Raw genomic sequence first — 16,836 nt, forward strand, 5'->3', positions numbered from 1 at the left:
GAACCCTAAAAATACCTTTCAGTCATATTTAAGATTCTCAAACATGTCACAACTATTTAGAAGCAAAACAACAATATCAAGATCTGAATATTATATAATATGTAAATATCACTTCAATACATAAGAGTTCGAACAGGTTACTACTAATCCCAAAGGGTAGAATTAGCCACGCATACTTCTAGCACATTCAATTCTCTCAATTGGGTTACAATTCACTCATTGATGTTTTCCTCTCAATCTGGCACACTAAGGTTGTGCCTCTAGCCCCCTATTTAACGCGCTTTGGGCTTGTTGATAAAAACATAAAAATTAGCCCAATTAATCTGACACATTCCCACTCAAGCGAAAATATCTCGCTTGAGCGAGAAAAGCGTCGATTTTCGAAAATGCCTTTGGAGTATTCTCACTCAAGCGAGAATGAGCTTGCTTGAGCGAGAAGCTCTACTACTAAGTTGGACTTTTTTTCTCTTTTTTTGCGTTCTAGGCCTTCCAGTTTTCTCTTTTTAGCTTATATAATTCTTCTTTAGTCCAAATCTCCATTCTCTCCTAGAAACCTACAATTAACACCGAATTTGGGAATAAAATTCTCTTATTCAATTAAAGATCATAAAAAATGTATAAATTCATAAATTAGAGAGTATTTTATATGTAAATTAGCAATTAATACTCATAAGTGCCTATATTTTAATATGAAATACTACTGAAATTAGACACTTATCATTACCTTAATTGAAAACTTTGATTTGTATGAACTAATACTATCAAGTAAGGTTCGAAAATGTTCAAACAAGGTCATTTAATATCCTACAAACACAAAAGTCAAGTTTAGACATTCCCTGATACATTAGGCTATCTAACGCTTAGAAGACGAAGTGACCTCCTATCATGTATAAGCTTTAGTGATCTTTTAGCATGACCATTAACACTATTTCATTAGGTTTTCCTTGTGCTTTGGAATCATCTAACTTATTGTGTTCTTAGAGATCATCTGACGAGAATGAATGCTTGATCATCTAATATTAAAACGATGACAAAATATTATGATTATTCTTGACTTTTAAAAACATCTAGTGTGTTGAGTATCCAATGATCGTCTGACAAGATCTTCTATTGTGACCTTCTACTGTTAAATCGTCTAACATGTTTACTTTAGTGAAATTGTCTATCAGATTTATATTGTAGACTGTTTAGCATGTTGATTCTCCAAATACATCTTACAAAAGTGTCTAGTGTGTCTTTATACTGTGAGATCGTCTAGTCAGTCTATGCACAATAAGATCGTCTAATAGTTTAACACTACAAGACTGTCTAATAGATTTTTATATAACTAGATCATATAATGAGTCCTTATCTAAATATGCACACATATTATCTTTGTTAAAATTCTTAACACACCTTATAAAATTTGTTATCATTAAAACTTATAAAGTATTATTACAAGAAAATTATTCGAATAGAGACTAATTTTAAAGATAAAAAATAATTAGTCACTATATTAACTAAATTAGATATTATTTTAGAGACTAAATAATTTTTTGGTCTCTAAAATAATATATAATTTAATTAATATAATAACTAATTATTTTTTATTTTTAAAATTAATTTTATTTAATTATTATCTTATAGTATATCATATTAAAAGAGAGTCTAATAGATAGTAAATCTAACACGTACCTTTCTAACATTTTAAGATGACGCCCCGCAAATTAGTAAGAATTTGATAAATATTTTAAAATATTTAATGAGTATATTTATAGATTTTTTTAACTTATATTAATTCTTGAATGCTAATAACACAATATATGATTCAATTATAATATTTATTAAATAAAAAACTGAAATTACAATTAATATAATTTTTTTAATATTAATTTATAGCCGGGAGAATAAAGAACATGGCGGGTGTTTACTTTAAGAAATTCTTGGTAAAAGTTTTGGAAAAATACTTATCCATCTTTCCTTGACAAAGAAGTCTTGAACAACAAAATAATAATATCCTTGACAATATTTTAAACAACAAAAAAAAGAAAAGAAAAAACATGGCATTTCCTAAAACAATGTTACGGATAGGTGTTAAGTAGAGCAAAATAAAAATAAAAATAATAAAAAAATGAGTTAAATAGAAATAGGTGTAAGAAGAGGAAGAGAGAATCTGAATCCAGATCCACCACCGTTTCAGCAACCCCAATTCCCCTCGCTCCGCCCACGCAGCCATGTCTCTGAATCTCCGTCAGAAGCAAACAGGTAAGCACTCTCAATTCCGATCTCTGCATTTTCCGATTCCCGGTGAGCCCCGTCGTTTCCATTCCCACGCTAACTATCCATTGGCGTTTCAGAATGCATCGCGCGCATGCTCAACCTCAACCAGCCGCTCAACGCCACCACCGGCACGGCCAACGAGGAAGTGTACAAGATCCTCATCTACGACAAGTTCTGCCAGAACATCCTCTCCCCCTTGATCCACGTTAAGGACCTCCGCAAGCACGGCGTAACGCTCTACTTCCTCATCGACAAGGATCGCAAACCCGTGCATGACGTTCCAGCGGTGTACTTCGTCCAACCTAATCAATCCAACGTGCAACGTATCGTTTCGGACGCGTCTAAATCACTGTACCAGAGCCTGCACCTCAATTTTTCCACCTCCATTCCCCGCCCCCTCCTCGAAGACCTCGCGGCCGGAACCCTAAACTCGGATTCCATTCAGCGAATCTCCAAGGTCCACGATCAGTATCTCGAGTTTGTAACCCTAGAGGATAACCTTTTTTCGCTGGCCCACAAGTCTTGCTATGTTCAACTAAATGACCCTTCCGCTGGAGACAAGGAAATTGAGGAGCTTGTTGAGAAGATCGTTGGTGGGTTGTTTTGCGTGTTGGCCACTCTCTCTGTTGTGCCGGTTATCCGCTGTCCACGTGGCGGCCCTGCCGAGATGGTTGCTTCTGCGTTGGATCAGCGCATTAGGGATCATTTGTTGTCCAAGAATAATTTGTTTACTGAGGGTGGAAACTTTGTGAGCTCGTTTCAGCGCCCTGTATTGTGTATTTTTGACCGGAATTTTGAGTTGCCGGTGGCGGTCCAGCATGATTTTCGCTACCGGCCGCTTGTCCATGACGTGCTTGGGTTGAAGCTGAATAGGCTGAGTGTGCAGGGGGAGAAGGGTGGGATGAGGTCTTATGAGTTGGATTATGCTGATTCGTTTTGGGTTGCGAATGGATCGCTGGAGTTCCCAGAGGTTGCGGTTGAGATTGAGACACAGTTGAATAAGTACAAGAAGGATGTGGATGACGTGAATAAGAGGACTGGTGGGACTCATGGTGCTGAGTTTGATGGGACGGATTTGATTGGGAACACGAAGCATTTGATGAATGCTGTGAACTCTCTGCCTGAGTTGACTGAGAGAAAGCAGGTGATTGATAAGCATACGAACATTGCGACCGTGTTGTTGGGGGAGATCAAGGAGAGGTCCCTTGATTCTTATGCTAAGAAGGAGAATGACATGTTGGCTAGAGGGGGCATTGAAAGGGGTGACCTGCTTGGTGTGCTCAAGGGGAAGGGAACAAAGATGGATAAGCTTAGGTTTGCTATCATATATCTTATCTCATCCGAAAGCATTAATCAGTCTGAAGTGGAGGCTGTGGAAGCAGCTCTGAGAGAGTCTGAGGTTGATACTGCTGCTTTTCAGTACGTGAAGAAGATAAAGTCGTTGAATGTTTCATTGGCATCAGCTAACTCTGCCAGCAGAAGTAATATTGTTGATTGGGCTGAGAAGCTCTATGGGCAATCAATTAGTGCAGTGACAGCTGGTGTAAAAAATCTTTTATCTAACGATAGGCAGCTAGCATTGGCAAGGACAGTTGAGGCCTTGATTGAAGGTAGGCCAAATCCTGAAACAGATTCATACCTTTCGTTTGATCCCCGGGCTCCTAAGTCTGCTGCTGGAGCAAGTAGCAGCCATTTGAAAGGACCATTTAAGGAAGCAATTGTGTTCATGATTGGTGGTGGTAATTACGTTGAATATTGCAGTCTGCAAGAGCTTGCACAACATCAGCAGCCGGCCAAGCATATTATATATGGAACAACAGAAATTCTAACTGGAATCGACTTTGTAGAGCAGCTTACATTATTGGGGCAGAAGATGGGTTTGGGCAATGTTGGTTCTAGTTCTACCTCAGCTCAGTAGTTCAGAGGTGAATGTATTCACATTTCAGTTTACCAAATTATTCTTTAGTGTGCAAAGGAAAACTCTCAGACACAAGCAAAATCAATCTGTTTTTGTTGTCCATTGTCTATAAACGATGAAGGATTATGAGCCTTACATTGCCTTCTTGATTATACAGCTAGTGGATTGCTTCTCTTAGTAGTTTCCTTTAGCACAGTCATATATGCTTTATCTTCATTGTAGTGGAAAGTTTTTTGAGAAGCATGATGCGCCATTTATGTTTAATTTTCATTCTGTGAGATGTTTTGGTTATTGGGAATCATTTTGTATTAATTAAGATTGATCTGTTTGACCGATTAGGGAGTTCTACCTTAAACATTAATGTCCATTGAACTCTTATAATGAAAATATGTTTATTATCAGGCTGATGTCTTTTATCATTTTATAGTTTTTCTTTTTCTTGCCAATCCTAAGATCAAGTCAAAATCGATAAATTGTGTGATGGCACATTTGTTCTGCTATCCTGTATGTTACTACCACTTTTCAGTTGGCACCAATGCATTATCATCTTAAATAAATGACTGGCTTTTAGGCACAGCAAGCATAAGATATAATGATTCTACGAGGATTACATGTTTTTGTTTGAATGTGCTTCAATTTGACTATTTCTCAAGTTTTGTGTTTAAATTGACTTGTGTCAAGGTGTTATTTTGTATGCATTGGATGCAATATGGTTAAAATAAAAATTCAGAGCTCTTTCTCAACCCCCGAGAACAATATAAATTTTAGTTTTGTTTGTTTAAATTTTTTAGGACAGCTTTCCATGAAAACTTTTTCTAAAGCAAACCCAAATTTGATAAGTTTCAGCCTATCTCTTTGTTTTCGTTCTTAACACAACAAATTGATGCTTCTCTCTGTCAAGATCTAACCCCATTTCGCTTCTCCCTGTTCTCCTTCTTTACACGAGTTCATGCTCATCCCTCATCTCCTGCTGTGCACAGAACTCGAAGTGGTCTTTGTTTTCTACTTTTCTATCTTAATTTTTCTCTTTGCTTATTTTCATTTTTTTTTCTTATTTCTGTTAGATTCAAATCTTGTCCTTGGTTTCCAAACTAAAAGTTTTGTCTTCCCTGTTTTTCTGTCTGTCATTTTATTTGCCTTTTTATCTCTATTTTTTTTTATCTCAGTATAGAATGATTATATAATGGGTCTATATTTTTGGTTGAGTGCTAGTAACAGTATATTACAAGTTAGAATTTATTCAAAATTTCAAATTTTGTGGGTCTCATTTCTCATTTGATGATTTTCCCGATTTAGAAATGAAAGGTATTAAAATTTGATTTCTAATAAATTTCAACCAATAGTAAAGAGAGTGTTAGAGGAAGTGTTGTTAGCATTCCTAATATTTTATTTCATTTTTAAGTGATCCTTTCTTCTCCATTTTGCAATTCTAAGTATATTCTTTTTCCTTTGTTCAGAGAGCATTGATTAACAGTTATTTCTGGGAGTTGCAAGTAAAAGTAGTGATTTAAATATTAGTTAGTGCAAATAGGGTGAATGCTCTATTGTGGAGGATTCCTGTTTGGAAAGGTTTATTGCCCTCATTGATAGTCTGATTAAAATTTGTGGTGGTTCTGTGGTTGTTGCACTTTAAATGATAGGGAAAGGGTTAGCTTGAGCAACTGGTATTGGGCATATGTGCAGTGGATAATTCTTGGCTCATTTTGATTCCAAGTGTCAGAGATAACTATGCACCAATGAATTGATGACTCATAGTGGAGTTAAACCCAGTTCCCAGGATAATAACGAAACAATTTCCTCTTTGAACAACTAAGTGAAATACAGTGGTTATTTCTGCTGTTAGTAGATAACGTGCTATTTTGACAGAATTCATTATAGGTACTGTAGTATTCTTTGAAGTGTCATATACGTAAGCTTGAAGTATCCATAAGAGCAGGGTTCTATGAAACTATTGCATTTATAACATGATGATAGCTTGTAATAATGTTTTTACATTGCTTGATAACCGCAACCCTTTGAATAGCACTGTTAGGTAGGGTCAGAGGCAGAAGTATAGATGAAGAGCATTAGTGGGAAGTTATTATTTTTTATTATTTGTTTGAATCTTATCTGAATGAGCAGAGTATGGATGATAATGGAAAACTAGATATATACCCGCGCCTGTAAATGGGTTTTGATTGCTAGTAATTTAAATAAATAAATGATGGAACATGTAAAAGAATTTGCTTCAGTTAATAAATAAAAACTACGTTCTATTATATACCTATAATATTCTCATCTGAGAATAATAAATGAACTACTTTCCATTAGGAAAAATATATATTAAAAATAAAACTTTCAGAAAATAGTGAAACTAAACGTTCATGAGAATTCCAATTACATGTTTTTGCACCCTATAAAAAATAACATGAAAATTTATGTAATTCGAAATATATTTTTAAAAAATGGTATTCTGGATTATATAATTTGAAATTTTAGATTTGATAATAGTTTTTAGATTATATAATCTGGACACAGTATTTGAAAAAAACTTCTGAATTACATAATTCAAAACTTAATCTCATATTAGAAAAGATTTTCGAATTATATAATCAAGAAATTAATTATATATCTGTAAAAAAAAAACTTTCGAATTATATAATCCGGAAGCTAATTATAAATTTAAAAAAAAACTTCTGCATTACGTAATATATTATAGAATAGAGGAAATTTTTTTAAATAACAAAGGCAGAGAAGAACATATGGAATTGTAGAAGAGTCTTCCAATTCATACATAAATCATTGAAGCATTTTAAACCTAAATTAAATTTGGGCTTGGGAATTTAAATTTTGGGTAAGAAGAGAGTGCGAGCCTTACATTTTGGGAACTATTTCCTCAACCTACCCGTTCAATTTGAACATGACCCGTATTTATGAAAAATAACAAAAATAACCTTAAATAAAAAGTGAGACTATAATAAAAATATCAACAAAAATATCTTAAATAAAAGTAGGATTGATAAAAAAAACTTCTAAAATTATTTTTTCCATAACAAGTTTTTGGATTTAATTTTTTAGAACATTTTTATGGAGTTTGAAGATCCTTTTCTGAAATATGTTTTTTTTTCTGGAAATGTTTTTTCGAAAACGTATTTTTTTAAAATTTCTTTTTCGGAATGGAATTTTGATTTTTAAATTCTTTTTCAGAATTTCATTTTCAGAACACAATAATCTATTCAGAATTTGATTTTTCAAAATGTATTTTTTAAATTTTGGATTTTCTTTTCAGAATAAAAGATAATTTTGGAAATTTCAAATGAGAATCGGTTTCATGTCACAATTGATAAGTTGGTGGAAGAATTTGCCTAAATTTTGATCCATGAATGTACTTAGGTATAGAGATGTGTGAATGTTAAATGAGACTACTTGGAAAGTAGATTTCACAAAATGTACCTTCTAAGATATGTGTGAGGGGCTTTTAATTAGATAAATGAATATTAGAAAAGGCATTAGTGTAGTGGAAGGATGTAGTTGTAATAGGTGAAGGTGCTACAACAAAGAGACGCTTCTTATGTTAAGTCTATATTCATACTTCATTTATGTTTTATCACTACATTTTTGGTTCCTTCATTGAAGAACTTGTTAGTATGGCTGAGAACATGAGACCGGAGCTTTTCACTAACGTTAAGCACAGTGATGTTTGGACACTCCTCTTAAATGGTGTGTCTGTGTCGGATACACGTATTCGATATTGACACCTGTAAGACACGTATCAGTAAAGTGTCAAATTCAAAAAATATTTGTTGAATTTCTGACAATTCTAACATGTTTTTGTAGGACTGTCTAACAATAAGAATCAAAGTATGAACAACATCAACACACAAGAATTTATCATGGTTCATCAAAACTCGAGTTAAATCAAGTTTCCTTACGTAACTGTTTAAGAGCTTCCACTAACCAATGCACTTGATTATAACGAGTGTTCTCACCTCTCCAAGTTACAACGAATATTCTCGCCTCTTTAGGTTACAACGAGTATTCTTGACTCTCTAGGTTACAACAAGTATTTTCGCATCTTCAGGTTACAACGAGCATTCGCACCTTCCAAGTTACACCTTCTTAACCTTCCCCTAAGATTAAAAACTCTCAAGAAAACAAAGAACATACTAAAAAAGAGTACAAACAAAGCTCACAAGGGTATAACTTATGATGTGAAGAATTGCAATAGTTTCACATTCAACCCAAAATACTAGAAGTTCTACTGGCTCGATTAGATGCTCACCACAACTCCTGTATTTTCAACAAGGTCACTTGTATAACTTTTGTTGCTTGACTTTTCTTACTTTTGTTCTTCACATTAAATCTCTTTATATAACTTATTTTCAAATTTGTTCTTTAATACTTGAATTGGTAAATTTGTTCTTTAATACTTGAATTGGTTATGTTTGGATATTGCAATATCTTCATCTTTTTTTGTGCTAGAAGTTCCAAATAGAAAGCTTGAGTTTGCAATCTTTCCAATATTGTTTTGTTTCAAATTCGTTTAAGAAACTAATTTGAAAGTATTTATAATACAGATTAGTAAAAACAAATCAAAACATAATTGAAAAATTGTTTCATTCCAGATAATAAGTGCATCTAAAAATATAATACTTGAGATTTTCAAATTTTTTATGTTATGAAAAGATTTAGAGATATTCACAATATATTAAAAAGATATTTATAATACTTATTCTGAACAAATATATTTAGGAAAAGATAGATTATAGAGACATGAAAAACAGGATAAGAAAGAGTCATTCCACATAATAAATTATTTTCGTTTTGGATATAATATCTTTTTAATAGATATATGATTCAAAAGATTTCATTTAAATGTTAAAATAAAAAAATCTATTACTCATTCAACACGTTCATCAAACCGTCTAGCATAAGCAAAATTGTACACTCTTTAGAGGGTTTATTGTATACTACAACTTCCAGTTAACCAATATTAGATCATTTAAATCACAAATAAAGTATATTATTCAAATCAAAAATAAGATATTAGTCTAAATTTTTTTATAAATTAACAAGTCTTATCATACCGTTTATCATGAAGACATTATGAAGAAGCTCATAGTGTCTATTGAGTATTGCAGTTGTACAAAACATTATTAAAACCTTCAAAAACATAAATACCATTCATGTTGTTTTCGTTATCATCAAAACATAAACTTCTCATATAATATTTTGGTCATCAGACTGTCCAGTAGGTCATAAATCACCTCATGTAACAAACAACCTATTACGTCTTAGACCATTCGTGGCCTCAACAAATGTTATACATGTTATATGGGCTAGATTTAGTTTTTTTGTTACTTTTTGTTATTATAAAAACATAAGAACACAAATGTCCATATGATATTCTAATCATCAGATTGTCCTCATGGTTTATAGACCATCTAGTTGGTTAAGAGACCATCCTAGGGACTTATTATATTGTCTAAATCGTCCGGGATCTCAACATGTATGATTATGATAATGGTAAATTTTGTCAAACAAACATAATCTAATATGAATTTGAATAAATTTCTTTTAGAGAAATTTTATCTTTCATGATGGTTAATTTTTTGTCAATTAAACATCTTTAAAAATTAAAGATATTATTCAAAATCGAATTTATTGGAATATTGTGCAAAATATATGTACTGACAATTAAACCTAAGAAATACTAAAGAAAGAAAGTTCAGGAAAGTAATATAAGAAATAGATAAAATACATGAATTAAATGGTTAAGAACATTGCAATAACATATTCATCCGTGAGCTTCCTCTGATCTAGGATTTAAGTATTTATATATTTCATCATTATTACAAAATACAAGTTTAATAAATTCTATTTACTCAAGACTTCAAATAACTTTAAATAATTTTCCCTTGATCTCTGCCCTTAACGACATGCTGAGCTTCATTCTTCAAAATCTCCACGTTCTAACGGTCTTATCATTAAGAAACATCATTCCGAAAAATCGAAATAATCTGGGAGTTAACAGATACTTTTGAAGAATCTAATGATTTTTAGAAGAGTGTCCGATACTAAGCTCAACCCACTATAAATTTCACCCATAATACTTTCCAGGTATATATACACTGGTTCAGCAACCTCAAAGTTACCTCAGCTTCTAAATATTGGTTTGTTAAGTCAAACTTCCGACACACTTTACCAGTGCCAAATAGTCACATGGAACATTTCATGGCAAAGGGATTTCTTTTAGAGGTAGGAATAAGTGACCACCTTCAGCACATGGAAGACTGGTCCAAAGAACCCACAAACAAATAATATTGTTAGTAATAAATACCATATATTCAATTTCGTATAGGTTGCTAAATGCTTATAAAAAATATATCAGTCCCCAAAACACTTTTTTGCATGGTTTTTTCCTTTCTACTTTCTTTTCTTTATGTCAGGCAATGCAATCATGAAATTGTTGTTCCAAATTAAGTTAAGCACATCATCATCATAAACAAATATTTATTTGAGGATCAATTAAAAAAATAACATACCTAATCTTCCAGACAGCCAAAGTTGAAATCACGTACTGTTGACACTGAAATTTATCTATTAGAAGAAACAAAACAAAAAAAATGAGCTGAGATTTATGGCAGTTGTCACCACGCTACAAATTCACTAAGTTATGCTCATCCTAAAATAACAAACAACTACCCCTTTCTTACCTCTGAATGTTTGCCAGAAGACATGTTTCTGCCATCTCAAACCAGCGTTTATAGATTTAGTCTACATTAAAATTTTGCTTAATCAGTCAATATCATCTTTTCCATCTGACAGTATTAACATGGTTAAGTTGAATGCGACCATCTCTAACTCTAACATTATCTGACATCTATTGTTGATTGAAAATCCTTCTAAAACAATGAAGTTTCTCACTGGCAATCAGTCTACCCAACTATATCCTGCTTGCTTCTTGACATTTTTTTCCTCCATCAATACTCTCACACTCTCAGCGTCGTCCCATTGTCCTAAATTAGCATACATATTATATAACAATACATATGGAGCTGAACTTTCTGGTTCAAGTCTGATCAAAGCATCAGCTGCTACTATGGCCAATTGTACATTATTATGAATTCTACAAGCACCTAGTAATGCACCCCACACAGCCTTATCTGGTTTAAGTGGCATGGTGTTAATCAAATGAATAGCTTCCTTAAGCTGCCCCTGGCGTCCCAAGATGTCCACAAGGGAAGCAAAGTGCTCAACCCGTGGCTCAATACCATAGTCAGTGACCATGGATTTGAATTGTCTCCTCCCTTCTTCAACTAGTCCTGCATGGGCACATGCATTTAAAACTGCAATGAACGTTATATAGGTAGGGTGAATTTTAAGCCTTTTCATCAGATTGAAAAGCTCTAGAGCTTCTGCCGCTAAGCCATGAGATGCATAGCCTCCAATCATTGCATTCCAAGTGATCACATCTTTATAAAGTTTTATCTCATCAAACACAGCGCTTGCATCAACTATTGCCCCACATCTCGAGTACATGGTAATAAGGGAATTATTTATCGGTGAATCAGGAAGAACAGTCTTCGTGACAAGCTGATGTATCTGCTTGCCTAAGTAAAGATCCACCAACCCAGTACACACACTGATAACTGAAGATAATGTGTGTTTATCTGGCCTCTCTCCCTCAAGCTGCATCTGAGAAAATAACCTAACAGCACCCTTGTAGTCTTCGTTTTTCTCATAGCCAGCTATCAGTGTATTCCATGAGATCAGGTTTTTGTGGGGCATCTTCTCAAAGAAATCTTTTGCAAGATTCAAGTTACCGTTCTGTGCAAACCCAGTAACTATCGAATTCCATGAAAGTACATCAGGACTCGGCATTTCCCTGAAAAGCTTTGAAGCTTCATCCATGTTCGAGATTTGAACATAGCCACTGATCACAGTGTTCCAAGAACAAGTATCACGCTCCACCATCCTATCAAAGAGTTCCCTGGCAGAGACTATGTCTCCCGCTTTCACATAGGACATCATCATTGAATTCCATGAGATCACATTTCGCCTGAACCTCCTTTGACCCTTGTCACCCCCACCACGATCATCTGGAATCTCATCAAAAAGGCGCCGAGCTTCTTCCACGTGACCTCTTTGACCATAACCTGCAATCAGGGTGTTATAAGCATGCACCAAATCATCCTTCCTATCATCATCACTCCCAAATTCATGCAAAATCCCAGCAGCCATGTCCAATTCACCGTTTCTAACAAGCCCTGAAATAAGGGCACAAAGAGAAGCCGAATCATGCTCAGGCATCGTCTTAAAAAAACCAACCGCCAAATCGACATCACCATTTAGTAAGAACCCGGTGATCACAGCATTGGAGGACACAACATTACGCTCCGGCATGGCATTGAAGAACTTCAAAGCCTGGTCCATCCTGCCATTTTTAGCATACCCACTGATGACCGTGTTCCAAGAGACACAATCTCTCTGCGGCATTAGCTCAAACATCTTTCGTCCTTCCTCGATGAACCTGCTTCCACGACACGAAAAGTAACCCGAAACAATGAGATTCCAGGACACGATGTCCCTTTGGGGCATTTCGTCGAACAATTGGCGTGCCTTTGCAATCTCTCTCCGATGTATGTACCCACTGATCATGGAATTCCAAGTAACGGCATTTCGGTGCTTCATAGAATCAAAAAGTGCTCTCGCTTCGCTTAGTCTACCACTTCGAATCAGATTGGATATATTTTTGTTGGATTGGTGTAGCCGTGACGAGTTATAGTTACGGGTTAGAGAAGCTGAGGTAAGACAACAGCTTCTTCTGCTTAATCTTCCATACAAAGTAGCCATTAACAAAACCAAGATACTGAACCAATGTCTTAGGCTCGTGTTTCAAGTTTCTACCATGTCATGCTACGCGTTCTCTTCACAAATAAATTCATTACAAATTTACTTTATAGAGAATATTCAAACATAATTTTCTTAAAATTTAAAAATATTACTTTTATGACTTCTTTTCAATTTTTAAAAACTCATTTATGATATATTAAATTAAAATAATATTTTTATTGATAATAATCTCTTATAACAAATCCCAATACGCCTTAAATATTTATTTTGTTTCATAATTAAATAGTTATTTAATAAATTATTATCTTATCACATAAAAATTCATGTCATATCTCTACTAATAATGAAACTTGCAGAAATAAATTACTAGTAATTGATAAGCTCTACTAAGAAATTTATTGAAATGAAATAAAATAAATATACAAAGAAAGTATATGTTATTTCTCGAATTCAAAAAATTATTTTAAAAATTCATCTAAACACTTCTTAATTTTATAAAAATTAAACATAATCTTTTTATAAGTTCTTTAGGTTTATTTTAATAAGTCCCAAATAAAAAGTAATTGATCTCAAATTGAGTTGAAAGAAAATTTTCAAACTTATGTTCTATCTAGTTATCTTCTTTATATACGAGAGTTGTATAATCTATTTTTGCATAAATTGTACATTTCTTTATTGTGAATACACGGGTATAATATATATTGTTTAGTTTATACGTTGAATAAATTTATTATTATTGTTGATATTGTTACTGTACATGCAATGTATAATTCTCCATCTTTTATATTAACATAAACATATTTAACTTTTTAGAAAAAATATTTAGTAATGAATATAACTATAATAACTACAATCACTAAAAAAAATTATTAAAAATTTAGAAAAAAAAATAATTAGTATTTAAACTGATTTCTATAACTAATACAAATTTATAGAATAATGGTCCAAAATAGTTACCTAGATTTTAATTATTGATATCTTATATTCTAAAATAGTTTTCAAAATACTAATACTAATAGAAACTAATTTAAAATATAAAATAGTAAGTAATTAAAATCTTGGTACTTAATGATTAAATACTAATTTAAAAATTATTTTATAATTTTTTATTAGTAATATAAATTACTTTAGATACTAATGATTTTTTTATTTTATAAATTAATAATTATTGACTAACATTTAGACGAATATTGGAGATTTAATCGATCTTAAAATAAAGGGAGATATGTATAATGGTCACTTTGTAATGTTCATATAGATATTGACATTTTTGTTGGAATTTGGGGATTTGTTGACTATATGATAATGTCAAGTATTTATTAGAATAATATATTTTATATTTGATAAATCACCTACTATCACTCTTATAGTGTAATTTTCATTTATTTAACGCATTGAGATTTCATAAATGTATGATAATTTCATGTCCATATAAGGAATATTGTGGCTTAACTAAAAGATTTAGAGGTTATCAATATATTTTAAGATCTCTTACAGTAAACAGAAGCATAAGTGATCTATTAATTAATTTCTGACCATGTGTTTTTAAGATGAGGAAGAGTTACTAATAGAAGAATGTGAAAGGATGAGCTTGACAACTTTTTGGAAGAATAAGAATAATTAAGTTGATTACAAGTGAAAAAAATTTGCTTAGTCAGTCATAAAAAAGTAGTCCAAGTGTTTCTTTGTAAGAGGAAGGGTCACATGAAGAAGGATGGTTAAAGTTTAAGAATTAGTTACAAAAGAAATGTAATTTATTTGCTTTTGTTTGTTATGAATCTAATATTTTATTTTTAATAAGATATGATGGATTAATTTTAGTTACACAATCCATGTTTAAGTGTGTAAAATTTAAGGACATCAATGAGAATTGAGTAAAATATTTATTTAAGGAGTAACACAAGTTCACATGTAAAGCTACTATTACATAGCTACGAGGTAGTTATGAGTTAGTTAAAAGTAATTAGGAATTTCTAAGTAACTTAGATGAAATTGTTACAAAACTATTAGATCACCAAATAACACGAGTCTAATATTGATAAATGCTCTAGCCCAATTGAAACATATAATTCTAAGCAACAAACTCTAATAGACATTCTAAGGTCTTAAATACTACAACTAGACACCTATGTCATATAAAGAAGTTCAATACAAATTCTACAACTACTTTCCACTAGAATTACTACCAAAATTCAACAAGTCTAAGCAATGAATGAACTTTTGTTTTTCACTTGCAACTTGTTTTTGGTTGTTTTTCTGTATAATTGCTACAAGCTTTTATTTATGTCTTCCATGGTGTTGTTTTCCTTGAAAGTCGTCTTGAGTTCATAGATCCTATCATCCCCTAGGAAAACTTACATAAAAAGTAATATTTGACGTAAAGATGTGTATGTGTGTGTACTTGTTTGTGTGTATGGGATCATAGTAAGAAAATCACATGGTAGATTTATATGACAACAAAAAATTATTTGTAGAACATATATCAAGATAAATATACGATAAAAAAAATCAATTTTAGATTAGAGTAAAGAATGAAAATATGTTTTAGATTAATGTATCAAACAATACACTTGTCGTGAGTCTTAAGCAAAGAATAATGTATTTTTAATCTAAATTATGTACCAAAGAATTGTGTTATCAAAATAGAAATTCATATCAAACTATATAGTACGAGAACTAATGTTATAGGTGACAAGTCTTTCTATTTAAGAGTGTAACAACCCAAATGCTATTTAAGAGTGTAACTTTCCCATTGACAATTTTGTTGGGAACAATTGATGTCAGCTGCAACAATCTCCCATTGATGTTTTCTCCACTAGGAATCAAACTCGTGATCTTGCCTTTGATACAATTATTGAATTGAGAACTTAGCTCTAATCCAAAAGTTGTAGCTGATAAACAGAGCACAACTCTTTCTACTTAAGAGCGTAACAACCAAAATACCACGATTCGATTATGAGTTGGTTCACTTGGCCTACGCCGCATGATAATTGATGTCACTTGCAATAGGTTTATCTAATGAGTTTTTTAAGTGTCAATCAATTTTAGTCCTTAAACTCAAGAAATATATGTGATATTTTATTCATTAGACAACTACAGGCTAGACATTTCATGAAGAAGTTTCAAACAACTTATGAAGAAACAATAAATGATTTATTAAGAAGTTATAGACGCATGAAAAGTTAGATAATCATGATCTTAGTACATGACTCCAATAAAACATTGGATTCCTAAAAGATCATTTATCTTTAAAGAGCAGTCTCACGACTTGAAGAAGATTTGAGCACACAACATACTTTTTTAGCACCGAATGTTCATTTAAGTGCATATGAACAACGTAACTACTTAAATAAAGCATGTCATTTTCTTCAATAAAAAGAGTATATCTATGTTCAAAGAGTTTTGGAACAAAGGACAAGCAAAAACACTAGGAAAAAACATATTTATTTGTTATGCATATGCTTGCCATGCACATGAAGACTTGATGAAACAAAAATTAATCACAAATAATATTACATGAATCCACTTGTAATTCCACATTTGGTTAGATATTTCTGGAGATAAAGGATATTTCATCATTGATAAGTGTCTAATTTCAGTAATATTTCATATTAAAATATAGGCACTTATGAGGATTTATTGCTAATTTACATATAAAATAATCCCTAATTTATGAATTTATACCTTTTTACATTTTTTATGATCTTTATTTGAATAAGAGTATTTTATTCCCAAATTTGGTGTTAATTGCAGATTTCTAAGGAAGATTGGAGATTTGGATTAAAGATGAATGATTTGAGCTAAAAAGATAAAGATAGAAGGTC

The 16,836-nt window shown here is 32.3% G+C and overlaps 2 protein-coding genes across 2 annotated transcripts; one reads left to right on the top strand and one right to left on the bottom strand.

Annotated features, from left to right (window-relative positions):
* The first annotated feature begins 1,948 nt into the window (after positions 1 to 1,948).
* LOC137811793 (SEC1 family transport protein SLY1) lies at positions 1,949 to 4,578 on the top strand. The gene is made up of 2 exons (XM_068613622.1): positions 1,949 to 2,244; positions 2,337 to 4,578. Exons 1-2 carry the CDS (start codon positions 2,214 to 2,216, stop codon positions 4,175 to 4,177), a joined length of 1,872 nt encoding a protein of 623 aa, XP_068469723.1. The 5' UTR covers positions 1,949 to 2,213; the 3' UTR covers positions 4,178 to 4,578.
* Positions 4,579 to 9,805: 5,227 nt separating this feature from the next.
* On the bottom strand, positions 9,806 to 13,176 carry LOC137811794 (pentatricopeptide repeat-containing protein At1g62260, mitochondrial). The gene is made up of 3 exons (XM_068613623.1): positions 10,873 to 13,176; positions 10,702 to 10,756; positions 9,806 to 10,449 (listed from the first exon to the last, which is right to left on the bottom strand). The coding sequence occupies exon 1, from the start codon at positions 13,010 to 13,012 to the stop codon at positions 11,090 to 11,092; it is 1,923 nt and encodes a 640-aa protein (XP_068469724.1). The 5' UTR covers positions 13,013 to 13,176; the 3' UTR covers positions 9,806 to 10,449; positions 10,702 to 10,756; positions 10,873 to 11,089.
* Between the last annotated feature and the right edge of the window lie 3,660 nt (positions 13,177 to 16,836).

This window comes from Phaseolus vulgaris, chromosome 2 (genome assembly GCF_000499845.2).
Source record: "Phaseolus vulgaris cultivar G19833 chromosome 2, P. vulgaris v2.0, whole genome shotgun sequence".
Classification (NCBI taxonomy): Eukaryota; Viridiplantae; Streptophyta; class Magnoliopsida; order Fabales; family Fabaceae; genus Phaseolus; species Phaseolus vulgaris.